At 35.7% G+C, this 14,644-nt stretch overlaps 1 protein-coding gene across 1 annotated transcript in view; it reads left to right on the plus strand.

Annotated features, from left to right (window-relative positions):
* Positions 1–14,399, plus strand: part of WDPCP (WD repeat containing planar cell polarity effector) — a 500,366-nt gene extending 485,967 nt beyond the window's left edge. Inside the window, exon 18 of the mRNA XM_011987298.1 lies at positions 13,758–14,399. Within this exon, the coding sequence (XP_011842688.1) occupies positions 13,758–13,808 (51 nt within the window). The 3' untranslated portion in view covers positions 13,809–14,399. The remainder of the gene's footprint in view (positions 1–13,757) is intronic.
* Positions 14,400–14,644: the final 245 nt, after the last annotated feature.

Raw genomic sequence — 14,644 nt, forward strand, 5'->3', positions numbered from 1 at the left:
AAAAAAAAAAAAAAAAAAAAAAGCTGGAGGCATCAATGCTACCCAAATTCAAACTATACTACAGAACTACAGTAACCAAAACAGCATGGTACCTGTACAAAAACAGACACATGGACCAATGGAACAGAATAGAGAATGCAGAAATAACACTGCACACCTACAACTATCTGATCTTCAAAAACCCTGACAAAAACAAGCAATGGAGAAACGAATCCCTATTCAATAAATGGTGCTGGGATAATTAACTAGCTAGATGTAGAAAACTGAAACTGGACCCCTTCATTAGATCATATACAAAAATTAACTCAAGATGGATTAAAGACTTAAATGTAAAACCCAAAACTATAAAAACCCTAAAAGAAAACCTAGGTAATACCATTCAGGACACAGGCACAGGCACAGATTTCATGATGAAGATGCCAAAAATAATTGCAACAAAAGCAAAATTGACTAACAGGATCCAATTAAACTAAAGAGCTTCTGCACAGCAAAAGAAGCTATCAACAGGGTAAACAGATAACCTGCAGAATGGGAGAAAATGTTTGTAAACTATGCATCTGACAAATGTGTAGTGTCTATAAGGAACTTAAATATACAAGAAGAAAAAAAATCTATTAAAAATAGGCAGCAGACACAAGCAGATACTTTTCAAGAGAATCATACATACGCCCAACAACATGAAAAAATGCTCAACATCTTTGATCATCAGAGAAATGCAAATCAAAACCACAATGAGATACCACCTCACACCAATCAGAGTGACTATTAAAAAGTAAACAAACAAAAAACAGATGTTGGCAGTTTGTGGAGAAAAAGGAATGTTTATACATTGTTGGTGGGTGTGTAAATTAGTTCAACCATTATGGAAGACAGTGTGGTGATTCCTCAAAGTCCTAAAGACAGAAATGCCATTTGACCCAGCAATCCCATTACTGAGTATATACTCTAAGAAATATAGATCATTCTGTTATAAAGACATGCATGCATATGTTCATTGCAGCACTATTCACAGTAGCAAAGACATGGAGACAACCTAAATGCCCATCAATAATAGACTGGATAAAGAAAATGTGGTACATATATAACATGGAATACTATGCAGGCATGAAAAAGAACAAGATCATGTCCCATGCAGGGACATGGATGGAGCTGGAGGCCATTACCCTTAGCAAACTAATACAGGAGCAGAAAACCAAATTTTGCATGTTCTCACTTACAAGTAGGAGCTAAATGATGAGAACACATGGACACATAGAGGGAAAACAACAGACCATGAGGCCTATTGGAGGGTATTGGAGGGTGGAGGGTGGGAGACAGGAGAGGATCAGTAAAAATAACTAATGGGTACTAGGCTTAATACCTGGATGATGAAATAATATATACAAAAACCTCAAATCCCCATAACACAAGTATACCTATGTAACAAACCTACACGTGTATTCCTGAACCGAAAAGTTAAAAAAATATATATTTGTTTATACTTCTTCCCCTCCCCCATAAAATGCACATAAGTGAAATGCATGCATCTTAAGTGTTCCATTATGTGTCTGTATATAATACATATTATATATTTTATTATACCCATATTATGATAGATTGTCTTTTTCTCTTCCTCTCTCTCTCTCTCTCTCTCTCTCTCACTCTCTCCATCAATCCCTGCACGACTTTTTTCCCAAACAATTTTCTTAAATTTTACATTCTGCTCAGACCTGAAGTTAGTTTATGGTTAAAGTAAGCAGTGAACTACTTTTAAATCACTACTTATTTTAACCGTGACTATAAACTTTAATTCCAAGAAAACTGTTTGGGTAAAAGTCCTCTGGGGAATATATATATATATATAGTAATTCAAGTATAAAGTTCTCTGACACTCTGAATTAGTTTACTAAACCTTTGATGCTACAATGGCTACATCTTTAATAGAATACATTACTGCCTGTTTACTTCTCAAGAAAAAGTATGTCCCTCAAATTTCCTTGTTCAGTGCAGTGGCTTACACCTGTAATCCTAGCACTTTGGGAGGCCAAGGTGGAAGGATCACTTAAGGCCTGGTGTTTGATCCAGCTTGGGCAACATAGTAGGACCCCATCTCTAAAAAAAAATTTTTTTAATTAGCCAGACATGGTACACGTGCCTGTAGTCCCAGCTACTCAGAAGGCTGAGGCAGGAGCATTGACTGAGTCCAGGAGTTAGAGGCTGCAGTGAGCCATAATCACACCTCTGCACTCCAGCCTGGATGACAGAGTGAGACCCTGTCTCAAAACAAACAAACAAAAAAACTTAATTTCCTTGTTCATATTCTCTTTTGTGGAAAAACATAGAGAGGATTATGTTGCCATAATTATGAGAACTTTATTAACTTGAAATAACAACATTTCGCTGGGCACAGTGGCTCATGCCTGTAATCATAACACTTTGGGAGGCTGAGGTGGGTGGATCACCTGAGGTCAGGAGTTCAAGACCAGCCTGGCCAACGTGGTGAAACCTTGTCTCTACTAAAAATACAAAAAATTGGCTGGGCACAGTGACACACGCCTGTAATCCCAGCTACTCGGAAGGCTGAGGCAGGAGAATCTCTTGAATCCGGGAGGCCGAGGGCAGTAAGCCAAGATTGCGCCACTATACTCCAGCCAGGACAACAGAGCAAGACTCCATCTCAAAACAAAAGAAATAATGACATTTGAAGAACGATTAAATTAGCCTTTGTGGAAACAAAAAAATGTTCTGACAGTGCTTGGCTAATTCCTCCTTAAAGTTTATGAACACGTTCACAGAGATCTTAAAAACATCACGTGCCCTGAATTTAGTAGACTATTCTCTGATGGATGTGGTCCATTTTAAGATTTTTGCACACTTTATCCAGAGCTTTTTGTTTTGTTTTATTTGAGACAGGGTCTGGTTCTGTTGCCCAGGCTGGAGTGCAGTGGTGCAATCTCAGCTCACTGCAACTTCCACCTCATGGCTTTAAGTGATCCTCCCACCTGAGCCTCCCAGGTAGCTACGACTACAGGCCCGTGCCACTGCGCCTGTAATTTTTGTATTTTTTGTAGAGATAGGGTTTCACCTTGTTGCTCAGGCTAGTCTCAAACTCCTGAGCTCAAGCAATCCACCTGCATTGGCCTTCCAAAGTGCTGGGGTTACAGGTGTGAGCCACAGTCCCCCTCCCCATCTTGAGCTTTGAAAAACACATTTAAATGGACCTTAACTTAGATACACAGCAATTTCCCTATAGTCAGCCACAATGAAGAAAAAATTAGGAAGTTCATAATTTTTTAAATATATACTTCAAAGATGGACACAATATTGATTTAATCAGAAGCCATCAGAGGTCACTAATAAATGAAGCAATTTGCATATGTGAATTTCACAAGTTTCATATTTTATACCAAGAACAAAGGGTTCTCAGAATTTCACATTTAAAACACCAGTGTTCAAAGTGCTCATATTATAAGCCAAGTATCTAAAACCTTTGAAAACACAGCATTCTATGAAAACAATATGTGTACATGTATGTGTGTGGGTGTGTGTGTATGCATATATATAAATTTAAAAAATACTTTTCTGGCATTCTGTGAAACTTAGCCAGAATTTAATTTTTATTTTCTTTATTTACATGTCAAGTGGGTATTATTGATCATAATTGTGATCTATTATATTGGAGCAGGAAAGGATATGAGTTAAATCATAGAAATAAAATACGTATTTTGGAGGAAGACAAAATAAAACTGGGGACGAGAGATACTACAGAGAAATTATATTCTATAACTACAGAAGTGGGGTGGGCAAAATAACAAGGATTTGACCAGGTAGGATTAGAATTTCACTAAAGTTCTCACACTGCATATATTATTCAGGGTTGCATTGACAGTGGAGTCCCCTTCCCATGCAGTAAGGAAACCACATACAACCAGAGGAAACAATGATTAGAAAACCCCTAGGAAGAACGACATCAGCAAAATGTGATTAAGAAGCTTCAGACCCTCATTCTCCTTAACAAACATTAGAGAAACAACTATACAGTGGCTAAATAACTTTATAGGAACCCTGGAAAACAGTCAAAGGTCTACAGAAACCAAGTAAACAATCAAGAACAAGCTACATTCCGAACAGTAGGACACGTCATGGCATTTTTGCTCACCCTTGTTCCACCCCTCCCCAGCCGTTGTCTTGGTTTGGAGGAGATGGCAGTTCCCAATTCCACCTGTATTAGTCCATTCTCATGCTGCTATGAATAAATATCCAAGACTGGGTAATTTATAAAGGAAAGAGGTTTAGTTGACTCACAGTTCTGCATAGCTGGGGAGACCTCAGGAACCTTATAATCATGGCAAAAGGCAAAGGAGAGGCAGACACCTTCTTTACAGGGCAGCAGGACAGAGTGAATGCCAGCAAGGGAAATGCCAGATGCTTATAAAACCATCAAATCTTGTGAGAACTCATCACTATCATGAGAATGGCATGGAGAAAACTGCCCCCATGATTCAATTACCTCTACTTGGTCCCACCCTTGACACATGGGGATTATAATAATTCAAGGTGAGATTTGGGTGGGGACACAGAGCCAAATCATATCACCATCCCTTGAACCAAAAGGAACAAGGCTGACCTTATTTGCAAAATTCTAACTTGTCTACAGGCTGCCTGAAGAATTGATCCCTGATTCACCTAACTCAGATCTCTGCTAGGAGACAAGCATGGCCTTAATCTCAGATGAGGAGAAGCAGTAGTCATGGCTCAGGAAAGCTGCAGAGAGACTGAACCTACAGATGCCTGGGGCAAAAGATTATAGGTGGAGACATATGACAGACCATCAAGACTCCCCAAAGCTCTCTTGGGAAATTTAAGACAATTAAAAGCAGCCATCTATACAGAGATTCAAAAAACCACAAACAGGTCCAGGCAAGATGCATGCTCAGTAAAGACCTGAGAAGACCTTCAGTTTTCTCTTTGATGTGATCTCAAAATTCAGAAGCAAGGCCAAGATAATTAGGAAAGGACTTCCAAGGCAAAGAGCCAGTCTACAGAGAATGGGAGAAGTAGCTGTTTTTGGTTTTGGTTTTGTTCTCAAATCCCCAACATAATTATTGTGAATTTATAATCCCAAAATCACAATGCATAAAAAGAAACAGGGAAACACGGACCATTCAATAATAATAATAAATTGGCAGAAACTATCCCTGAAAAAATAGAGGTATCAGACTTACTAGAAAAAGATTTTCAAACAATTGTTTTAAATACGTTCAAACAGTAAAGAACAACATGGACAGAGACCTAAAGGAAATCAGGTGAACTATATGAACAAAGGGGAATTTCAACAGAGATAGACATTATTACAAGAACCAACCAGAAATTCTGGAAATAAAAAATATAATGGGCACATTGGGGATAGTCAAACTTAAAAATTCACTAGAGGGATTCAACAGCAGACTTGGACAGAAGAAAGAATAAACAAGCTTAAAGATAACTTATTTGAAATGATCTAGTATGAGGTACAAAAAGAACGAAAGAATAAAAAAGTGAATAGAACTTAAGAGACACTATCAAGCAGGACAGTATTTCCATTATTAAGATCCCAGAAGGGGAACACAATAAGAAAAATGTAGGGAACTTATTTGAAATATAATGGCCAAAAACTTACCCAATCTGAGGACAGAGATAGATATATAAACTCAAGAAGTTCAACAAACTCTAAATATAATAAACTCAAAGAGACACACAACAAGATACATTATAATCAAACTGCTGAAAGTCAAAGATAAAGAGATAATCTTGAGAGTTACAAGAGAAAAATGACTCATCACATACAAGGGAGCCTAATAAGATTATCAGCAAATTTCTTAGTATGAATCTTGCAGGCTAAAAAGGATGGGAAAGTATATTCAAAAACATCAACCGGGCCAGGCATGGTGGCTCACACTTGTAATCCCAGCACTTTGGGAGGCCGAGGCAGGCATACCACTTGAGATAAGGAGTTCGAGCCTGGCCAACATGGTGAAACTCCATCTCTACTAAAAATACAAAATATTAGCCGGGCATAGTGGTACACACCTGTAATCCCAGCTACTTGGGAGGCTGAGACAGGAGAATCGCTGGAACCTGGGAGGTGGAGGTTGCAGTGAGCCGAGATCGCACCACTGTACTCCAACCTGGGAGACAGAGCAAGACCTTATCTCAAAAAAAAATAATAATAATAATACTGTATCTAGCAAAACTGTCCTTCAAATGTGAAGAAATTATGATATTCCTAGATAAAAGATGTATCGTCAACACCACTAGATGTTCCCTACAAGAAATGCTAAAGAGAGTCCTTCAAATTGAAACAAAAAGATACTAGACAGCTATACAAAGTCACATGAAAGTATAATGTTCTCCATTAAAGGTAAACATATGGGCAACTATAGAATCCTGTATTATTGTAATTCTGGTGCATAAATCCACTTTTAATTCTTGTATAGAATCTATAAAATTACACAAAAAACTATAAATCTAAGTTAATGGGTACATAATATATAAATGTAAGTTTTAACAATAACAAAAGGAGGAACTAACTGTAAAGGAGAATTTTTGTATGCTAATGAAGATTAGTTGTTATCAATGTAATATAAATTGAATAAATTTGAAATCTGTTATGTAATCACAATGTTAGGCACCAAGAAAAATATCTATATAGTGCACACAAAAGGAAATGAAAAGGGAATCAAAGTATGTCACTATAAAAAAAAATCAATGGATTACAAAGGGAGGGCAGTAAGAAAAGAAATTAGGGACCAAAAAGCCACAAGACATGGAGAAAACAGATGACAAATCAGCAATAGTAAATCCTTCCATATCAATAATTACTTTAAATATGAATAATCCAACTCACTAGTCAAAAGACATATTGACTGAATGGATTTTTTTTAAAAATCTAACACTCTGCTGCACACAAGAGACTCATTTTAGATCCAACACATAAGCTGAAATGGAAAGGATGGATAAAATATTTCATGTAAATAGTAACCACAAGAGAGCAGGGGTACCTATAATGGTATCAGATAAAATAGACTTTCAATGAAAAATCGTCACAAGAGACTAGGAAGGATAATATATAACGATTAAAGAGTCAATTCACCAAGATATGATGATTATAAATATGTATGCACTAAACATCAGAACTCTTAAATATACAAAGCAAACATTAACAATTGAAGAAATAGACAGCACTGCAGTAATACTAGGAGACTTCAATAATCTGCTTTCAATAATCGATACGACAACCAGACAGAAGATCAATCAGGACAACAGAAGACTTGAACAACACTACAGACCAATTAGATGGAAAAGACACATACAGAACTCTCCACTCAATTCCTATCAGAATCTCAATATATCTTTGCAGAAACAGAAAAAAAAAAAAAATACTCATCCTTAAATTAATATGGAAAATCAAGAGACCTTGAAAAGCCAAATCAATCTTGAAAACAAACAATAAAGTTGAAGAACTCACACTTTCTGACTTCAAAATTTACTACAAAGCTACAGTAATCAAAAGATGGTACTAGCATAAAGACAGACATATGGAACCATGGAACAGAATTGAGAACCTAAATAAAACCTTTGTGTATGTGGATAGATGATTTCTGACAAGGGTGCCAAGACCATTTAATGGGGGAAAGGACGTTCTTTTCATCAAATGTTGCTGGAAAAACAGGATGTCCATATACAAAAGTATGAAGTTAGACTCTTACCTTACACCGTATACAAAAATCAACTCAAAATGTATCAAAGATCTACACACAGGCCTACAACTATAATTCTCTTGGAAGAAAACATAGGAGAAAACGTTGTAACATTGAATTTGGCAATGATTTCACAGGTAAAACACCAAAAGTACAGGCAATAAAAACAACAACAACAAAAAACAGATGAATTAGACTTCATTAAAATTATTGTTTGTCCATCAAAGGATACTATCAACAGAGTAAAAAGGCAACCCACACAACAGGAGAAAATACAGTTGGCCCTCTGTATCCATGGGCTTCTCATCTGTGGATTCCACCAACAACAGATTGAAAACATTTGGGAAAAAACCGTCTGTACTGAACACGTACAGACTTTTTTTCTTGTAAATTATTCCCTAAATAATACAGTATAATAATGATTTACATAATAATTACATTGTATTAGGTATTATAAGTAATGCAGAGATTAAAGTATATGTGAGGATGTGTATAGATTATATGCAAATACTACGCATTTAATAACAGGGACATAAGCATCTGCAGATTTTAGTATCTGTAGGGGGTCCTGGAACCAACCCCCATAAATACTGAGGGACAACTGTATTTGCAAATCACATATATAATAAGTGACAAATAACCAGAATATGGAAAGAACTATAACCCAATAAAAAAAATTTAATGTACAAAGAACTTCCAAGATAAACAAATGGACAAAAAGTACGTGAAATGATGTTCAACATCACTAATTGTTAGGAAAATGCAGATCAGACCACAATGAGAAACTACTTTACATACATTGGGAAGGCCATTATTTGATTTTAGCCAAAAGGCTGAGAAGCAATAAGATGGCCATTATCAAAAAACAGAAAGCAAAAAGTGTTGATAAGGATGTGGAGAAACTAGAACATTTGTACATTGCCAGTGGGAATATAAAATGGTATTGCCATGGAAAACAGTATGGTAGTTCCTAAAAAAATTAAACATAAAACCATTATATGATCCAGCAATTTTACTTCTGGTATACACCCAAAGAATTGAAAGCAGGGACAAGAACAGATATTTTTACACCCATGTTCATAGCAACATTAGTCACAATACCCAAAAGGTGAAAACAACCAAAATGGTCACTGACAGATGAATGAACAAACAAAAGGTGGTATATACTTATAATGAAATATTATTCAGCCCTAAAAAGGGAATGAAATTCTGATACCTGCCACAGCATGGATGAACTTTGCAGACATTATGCTAAGCGAAATAAGTAAAGACCTGAAATAAGTAAAGGCTCAAAAGGACAAATATTATATTACTCCACTTATACGAAGCACTTGGAATAGTCAAATTCTTAGAGACACAACGTAGAAGAACACCAGGCGCGGTGGCTCACGTCTGTAATCCCAGCACTTTCAGAGGCCAAGGTGGGTGGATCACCTGAGGTCAGGAGTTCGAGACCAGCCTGACCAACATGGAGAAACCTAATAAAAATACAAATTTAGCAGGGCATGGTGGTACATGCCTGTAATCCCAGTTACTCAGGAGGTTGAGGCAGGATAAAACTGCTTGAACCCAGGAGGCGGAGGTTGTGGTGAGCCGAGATTGCGTCACTGCACTCCAGCCTGGGCAACAAGAGCAAAATTCCATCTCAAAAAAGTAGAAGAGTGGTTATCAGAGGCTTAAGGAAGTACAAAATGGGAAATTGTTATTTAATGAGTACAGAATTTCAGTTTGGAATGATTACAAAGTTCTGGAGATGGAGAGTGGTGATGGTTACACGATGACGTGAATGTGCCTAATCCCACTAAAGTATACACTTAAAAAATAAAGTAGTAAATTTTATGTTATATATATTTTACCACAATACAAAACAAAGGAAAGGGAAAAGAAAGAAATGAAACCACTAGTGGTCTAGTTACCTCTTGGGAACATTCTGGAAAAAATTTGTGCTAACGACAGAAACGGAAGGAAAAAGTTTTAATTCTCCTTTAAACTTTAATAGGTAAATTTAGAGATTATCGTGGGGCTACACGTTTGAGTGAGTTTCTAGGTATGGGGCATACCTCTTGTTTCCTCCCACTGAGGAGGAAACCCTTTGCTCTTAGTCAAGGGTAATAAATCATATAGTTACATACCTGTGTTGTCTTGTTTGTACTACTCATTGGCATACTGTCTGAAAGAAATCTTTTTTTTTTTTTTTTTTTTTGAGGTGGAGTATCATTCTGTCACCCAGGCTGGAGTGCAGAGGTGTGATCTCAGCTTACTGCATCCTCTGTCTCCCGGGTTCAAGTGATTCTCCTGCCTCCGCCTCCAGAGTAGCAAATTGTGCTACTTTATCATTTTTAGAGGTTTCACACTTATACTTCAAGATGCTCTATTAATGTAATTGTCAACATGTAAATACCATGTATGTGTATGTGCATATATATATATACGTGTGTGTGTGTGTGTGTGTGTGTGTGCGCGCGCGCGCACGTGCATGTATAAAAATAAAAAATTTAAAAAAAAAACTGAAAAGCAAGCTGGGTGTGGTGGTGTATCCTTATAGTCCCAGCTCCTCTGGAGGCTGAGGTCGGGGAACTGCTTGAGCCCAGGAGTTTTAGGCCAGCATGGAGAACCTAGCAAGACTCAATCTCTAAATTTTTAACTGAAAAACAAACTAAACATGTCCTAGAGTTTTGAAAAGGATAGACATTCTAGTCACATAGATGTTTCTTATAACTCTTCTTTATAAGGTGAAATAATTACATTAAATCATAATTCACTAAAGGCATTCCTGTGGAAAGGTGAAATGACAAGTTCTAAATACATTCCTTTCTGATGGCTTACTTAACACAGAAGTTAGAAAGTTAGTTAGCTTATCTATCAACTTGTCTCTCTTACGTACCAGAAGCCTCAAGCCAATCTTTGGCAAGTGCTAGACTGTAGTCAGTTGGAGACTGCATTTTCTACAAAAATGTCAAGTACCAAACTGCAATGTTGATGAAAAAGAAACCTATATATGATACCAAATATGCAAGAAGCAGAGTTCAATTTCACAATGTTCAGTAGTGAAACTTGAATAGCTGGTCAGCTTACTCAGAAAAGCATCTCCTGCCACATAGGTTGGACCACTAGCTAGCATGCTTATAAGCAAAAGCCTTAAATGATAGGAATAGAGAATCAGAGGAGTTAATCATAAAGCAGCCTGTGGAACTAGTATTGTTAGTACATTAAAAAACTATAGTTGGGGAAAAAAAAAACACTTCACAGAGAAATAAGAACAAAATTATAATCCCAACTCTGCCACGAACTAACTTTGGACGAAACACTTAACCCACATGAGCCTCAACTTGTTCATCTATAAAATAGAAGAATTTCAGATTAGGGAGTTTTAAGATTTCTTCCATCTCTAAAATATTACACTTCTGGGATTTAATTATTATTAAACCAAATCAGAAACTTCAAGAGAGACCATTAGTAACAGAGAGGAAATTGAACATAATAAACTGTGAGATGATCACTTCTTGTATTAAAATTTAAAACTCTGTATTAAGTGAGCAACATGTCAAAATCCAGTTTATAGCAAAGCTTAACCTGTCTGCTGAATTCACTTACAAAAGTCTGTGCACATTTAAAGGAAAGTGACCTGATATCACCCAACATTAGGTAACAGCAAAAGGGTGTGGCTCAGAAAATGCACTTAACCATATGTAGAAAGCAATGAGGGACTGGGGAAAACCCTTTTGTTGCTGTAAAATTACTACAAGAATTAACATGTAGTTTCATTCAGTCAAGGCTGAGCACAATTTCAACACATTAACAAGAAAATGAAGATCAGTCTTCCTTGGAACCACAGCTTCCTATTACTGAACAAAATCACCTCCCAAACTAGGAAACAAACAAAGCAAAACTACCAATTCTACAGTGTTTATCCAGAAGCTTAAAATTTCATAAGCTTTTGGTCCAATAATTCTATTTCTACAGTTCTATACCAAGGAAACCTACAAACAGGGAAAAAAAAAAAACAAAACTTTATGCCTAAGAAAATCTATCATAGGGTTATTTATGAAAAAGAAGAAATTAGAACCAATATAAATTTAACCAAAAAAGGAGTGGTTAAATAAAGCTATAGTATTTAATGGAATAATAAAATTCAGCCATTAAAAACAGACTATGTAGGAACATTGAAAAGTTTTGAAGTGTTGTGAGGCCAAAAAAAAAAAAAAAGAAAGAAAAAAGATACAGAATTACATATACAATACAATTCGAGCTGTGTTTAAAATAAATAAAACGTGGAGAAAAAGAGACTAGAAGCAAATTCATGTTAACTTTAGTTTTGTATAACTGATAGGACTATGGGTAAAGTTTCATACTTTTCTGTTTTCCAAATTTTATTTAATGATTATGTTTTATTTCAAATAATGTTTAAAAAATTGAATGTAAAATAAATTATTTTATAAATCTTCAAAATATCCCTCTAAGGTACATAGAGTATAAGTCAAGGTTATATAGCATTGGAAACCTTGGAAATGCCCTGAAGTCTTTTTAAAATGCAATGGATTTTAAAGGAAATCCTCCAAAGGAATATTTTTTGTTTTCTTAAATCCTGGAGGATCTTGAGAAGTTAATTCTACGATTCTTACTTTTTAAAATGTAATTCCTAAGGTAAGAGAGGATTAAATCATGGATAGAAGACACTACATAACATCAACAACATGGCTGAACGACATGATACTTCTTAGGTATGCCATGAGTCTTCTAGCAACAAGTATATCTAGATATTAGGAAAATAAAATAATTTATCTAGGATCTCTGTCAGTTGATGAACAAGGCCAAAACCTAACTCATTTTCTCAATGACCATTCTCGTGGTATAGAAACTAGACTTTGATATGGTAGTTTATAAGCCAAGAGTTGAAGCTTATGTTTTTAAAATGACAGTGCTTAGTTTTCTTTTTAAATTGAAAGCTACCTAAAAGCCTGGAACTTGCCAGCACACACTCAAGCCCCAGGCACTATTAAATTACGCATTCTTCTTGCTACCTGTTTTTCCAGGTTTTTTTTTTTTTTTTTTTTCAATTTTGTGTACATCAAGATCTACAGGCACATACCTACATACATGTGTTGCCCCTATTTTTTAGCCCCATATCTGTTTCCTTTGAGATGTGACTACTTAAAATAGTATAAATGCAGACTTTCTGAAAGGCTTCTCTTAGTAAAAATAACTTTTAAGATATAACTTACAGAAGAAATTTATTTTTAAAAATTATTTTCACCTATACTTTAAGTAAAATGTCTCCAATTATGACATGATAGTGTAAGTGCTATTATCCCTACTCTCTTTACCTTTTACTTTTACCATTTCAACTCTGAGTAGGTTATCTTCAAATTTTAAAAAATGTCCCCACTGTGTTATTTTTCACATATTACTCATCTTTAGTCTTATCTTCACACGTTATCCAACTTCAGAAGCCCATAAAATCTTCTGTTTTTCTGTAACTGATAGAGATGGGCGGAAAGTGCAAAAGAAAGAATAATAAATGGGAAATAGATAAAGTTGTCAATATTTCTTTGAAGCTTCATAAAATTTTATGAAAGTCTTATAAAACCACAATCTTTTCTATTTTATAAGCCATTACCTCAAGAGCCGCTATCAAATACTCAGTAAAACACCCAAAATTAGGAAATATGTTATATAATACCTTTTAGAATACACAGTATTTTAAAATCACACTGTAGAATCCAAATGATGACCCACAGTTTGCAATTTTTCATTGGAGGAACCCTCAGATGCTTCTAAATTTCAATTACCATCCTGTTGTTTCTTTGCCTCTTAATGCTTATTATTTCTTGACTAGTTTTTATGAATATCATATCAAAATTTTGATGATCAAGTCAGGTAAGTATACAGTTCTCTTATGTATCTATGTGCAGTACATTTTAAACTATTTTGTTTCACTATTTTTAAGTACTTAAAAATAATAAAGATACAAATGTTAAGTCAATTACTTCTTACTCTGCTTAAACATTATTTTAATTATTTTTATTTGTTTATTTGCAGGAAATCAGAGATGGTGGTTCTCTCAGAATGATTCACTTTGGTCTGGTGTAAACATTAAGAAAAAAAGAAACCCGCCTTCTTCATACCTAAACTTTTTCATGGCCTGATACAGACTTAATATCCCCCGTGTGGATTTTTAACAAGAGACAGTATGAATTGTATAAATTAGTTAAGAGTTTTGAGTGTTTTCAAAATAAAGTTTTATTATTTCAAAAACATGCAGCATAACAGCAAAGTGATCCTAAGTAAAAGTCCTTAACCTACTTATTTTCAATAATGTAAAATTTTGAAAGTATCTTAAATTGTACATTGATTAGGTGCTACAAAAATAGAATATTTAAACTTTGTTCTCCCAGGTACTTTAAAAAAGGGGCAGTAGGGGGCAGGCGTAGTGCTCACGTCTGTAGTCCCAGTGCTTTAGGAGGCCAAGGCTGAAGGATCACTTGAGCCCAGGAGTTCAAGAATAGCCTGTGCAACATAGTGAAACGCTGTCTCTAGAAAATATTTTAAAAATTAGCCAGGCATGGTGGTACATGCTTGTGAAGCTGAGGCAGGAGAACTGCTTGAGCCCAGGAGTTCAAGGCTACAGTGAGCTGTGATCACGCCACTACATTCTAACCTGGGCAACAGACCTGTCTCCAAAAAAGAAAGAAAGAAAGAAAGTCCTCTTCTGCTCTTGTTTACATTATTAATTTACATTACAAATACAGTACTTGTTATGCAAATTTTCAGCCCAGACCCACTGTTAGAAGACAATTCTCCATGGTTCTCTCAAATTACTGTTATGAGTAATTTGCCCTGACTGCCCCTTAGAATGCAGATACAGTTTCCCTCTGGAGAAAGGGGCAGGCATGCTTATCAACTATTATACGAGATTTGAGTTCTTT

Source organism: Mandrillus leucophaeus, unplaced genomic scaffold (assembly GCF_000951045.1).
Source record: "Mandrillus leucophaeus isolate KB7577 unplaced genomic scaffold, Mleu.le_1.0 Scaffold307, whole genome shotgun sequence".
In the NCBI taxonomy this organism is placed as follows: domain Eukaryota; kingdom Metazoa; phylum Chordata; class Mammalia; order Primates; family Cercopithecidae; genus Mandrillus; species Mandrillus leucophaeus.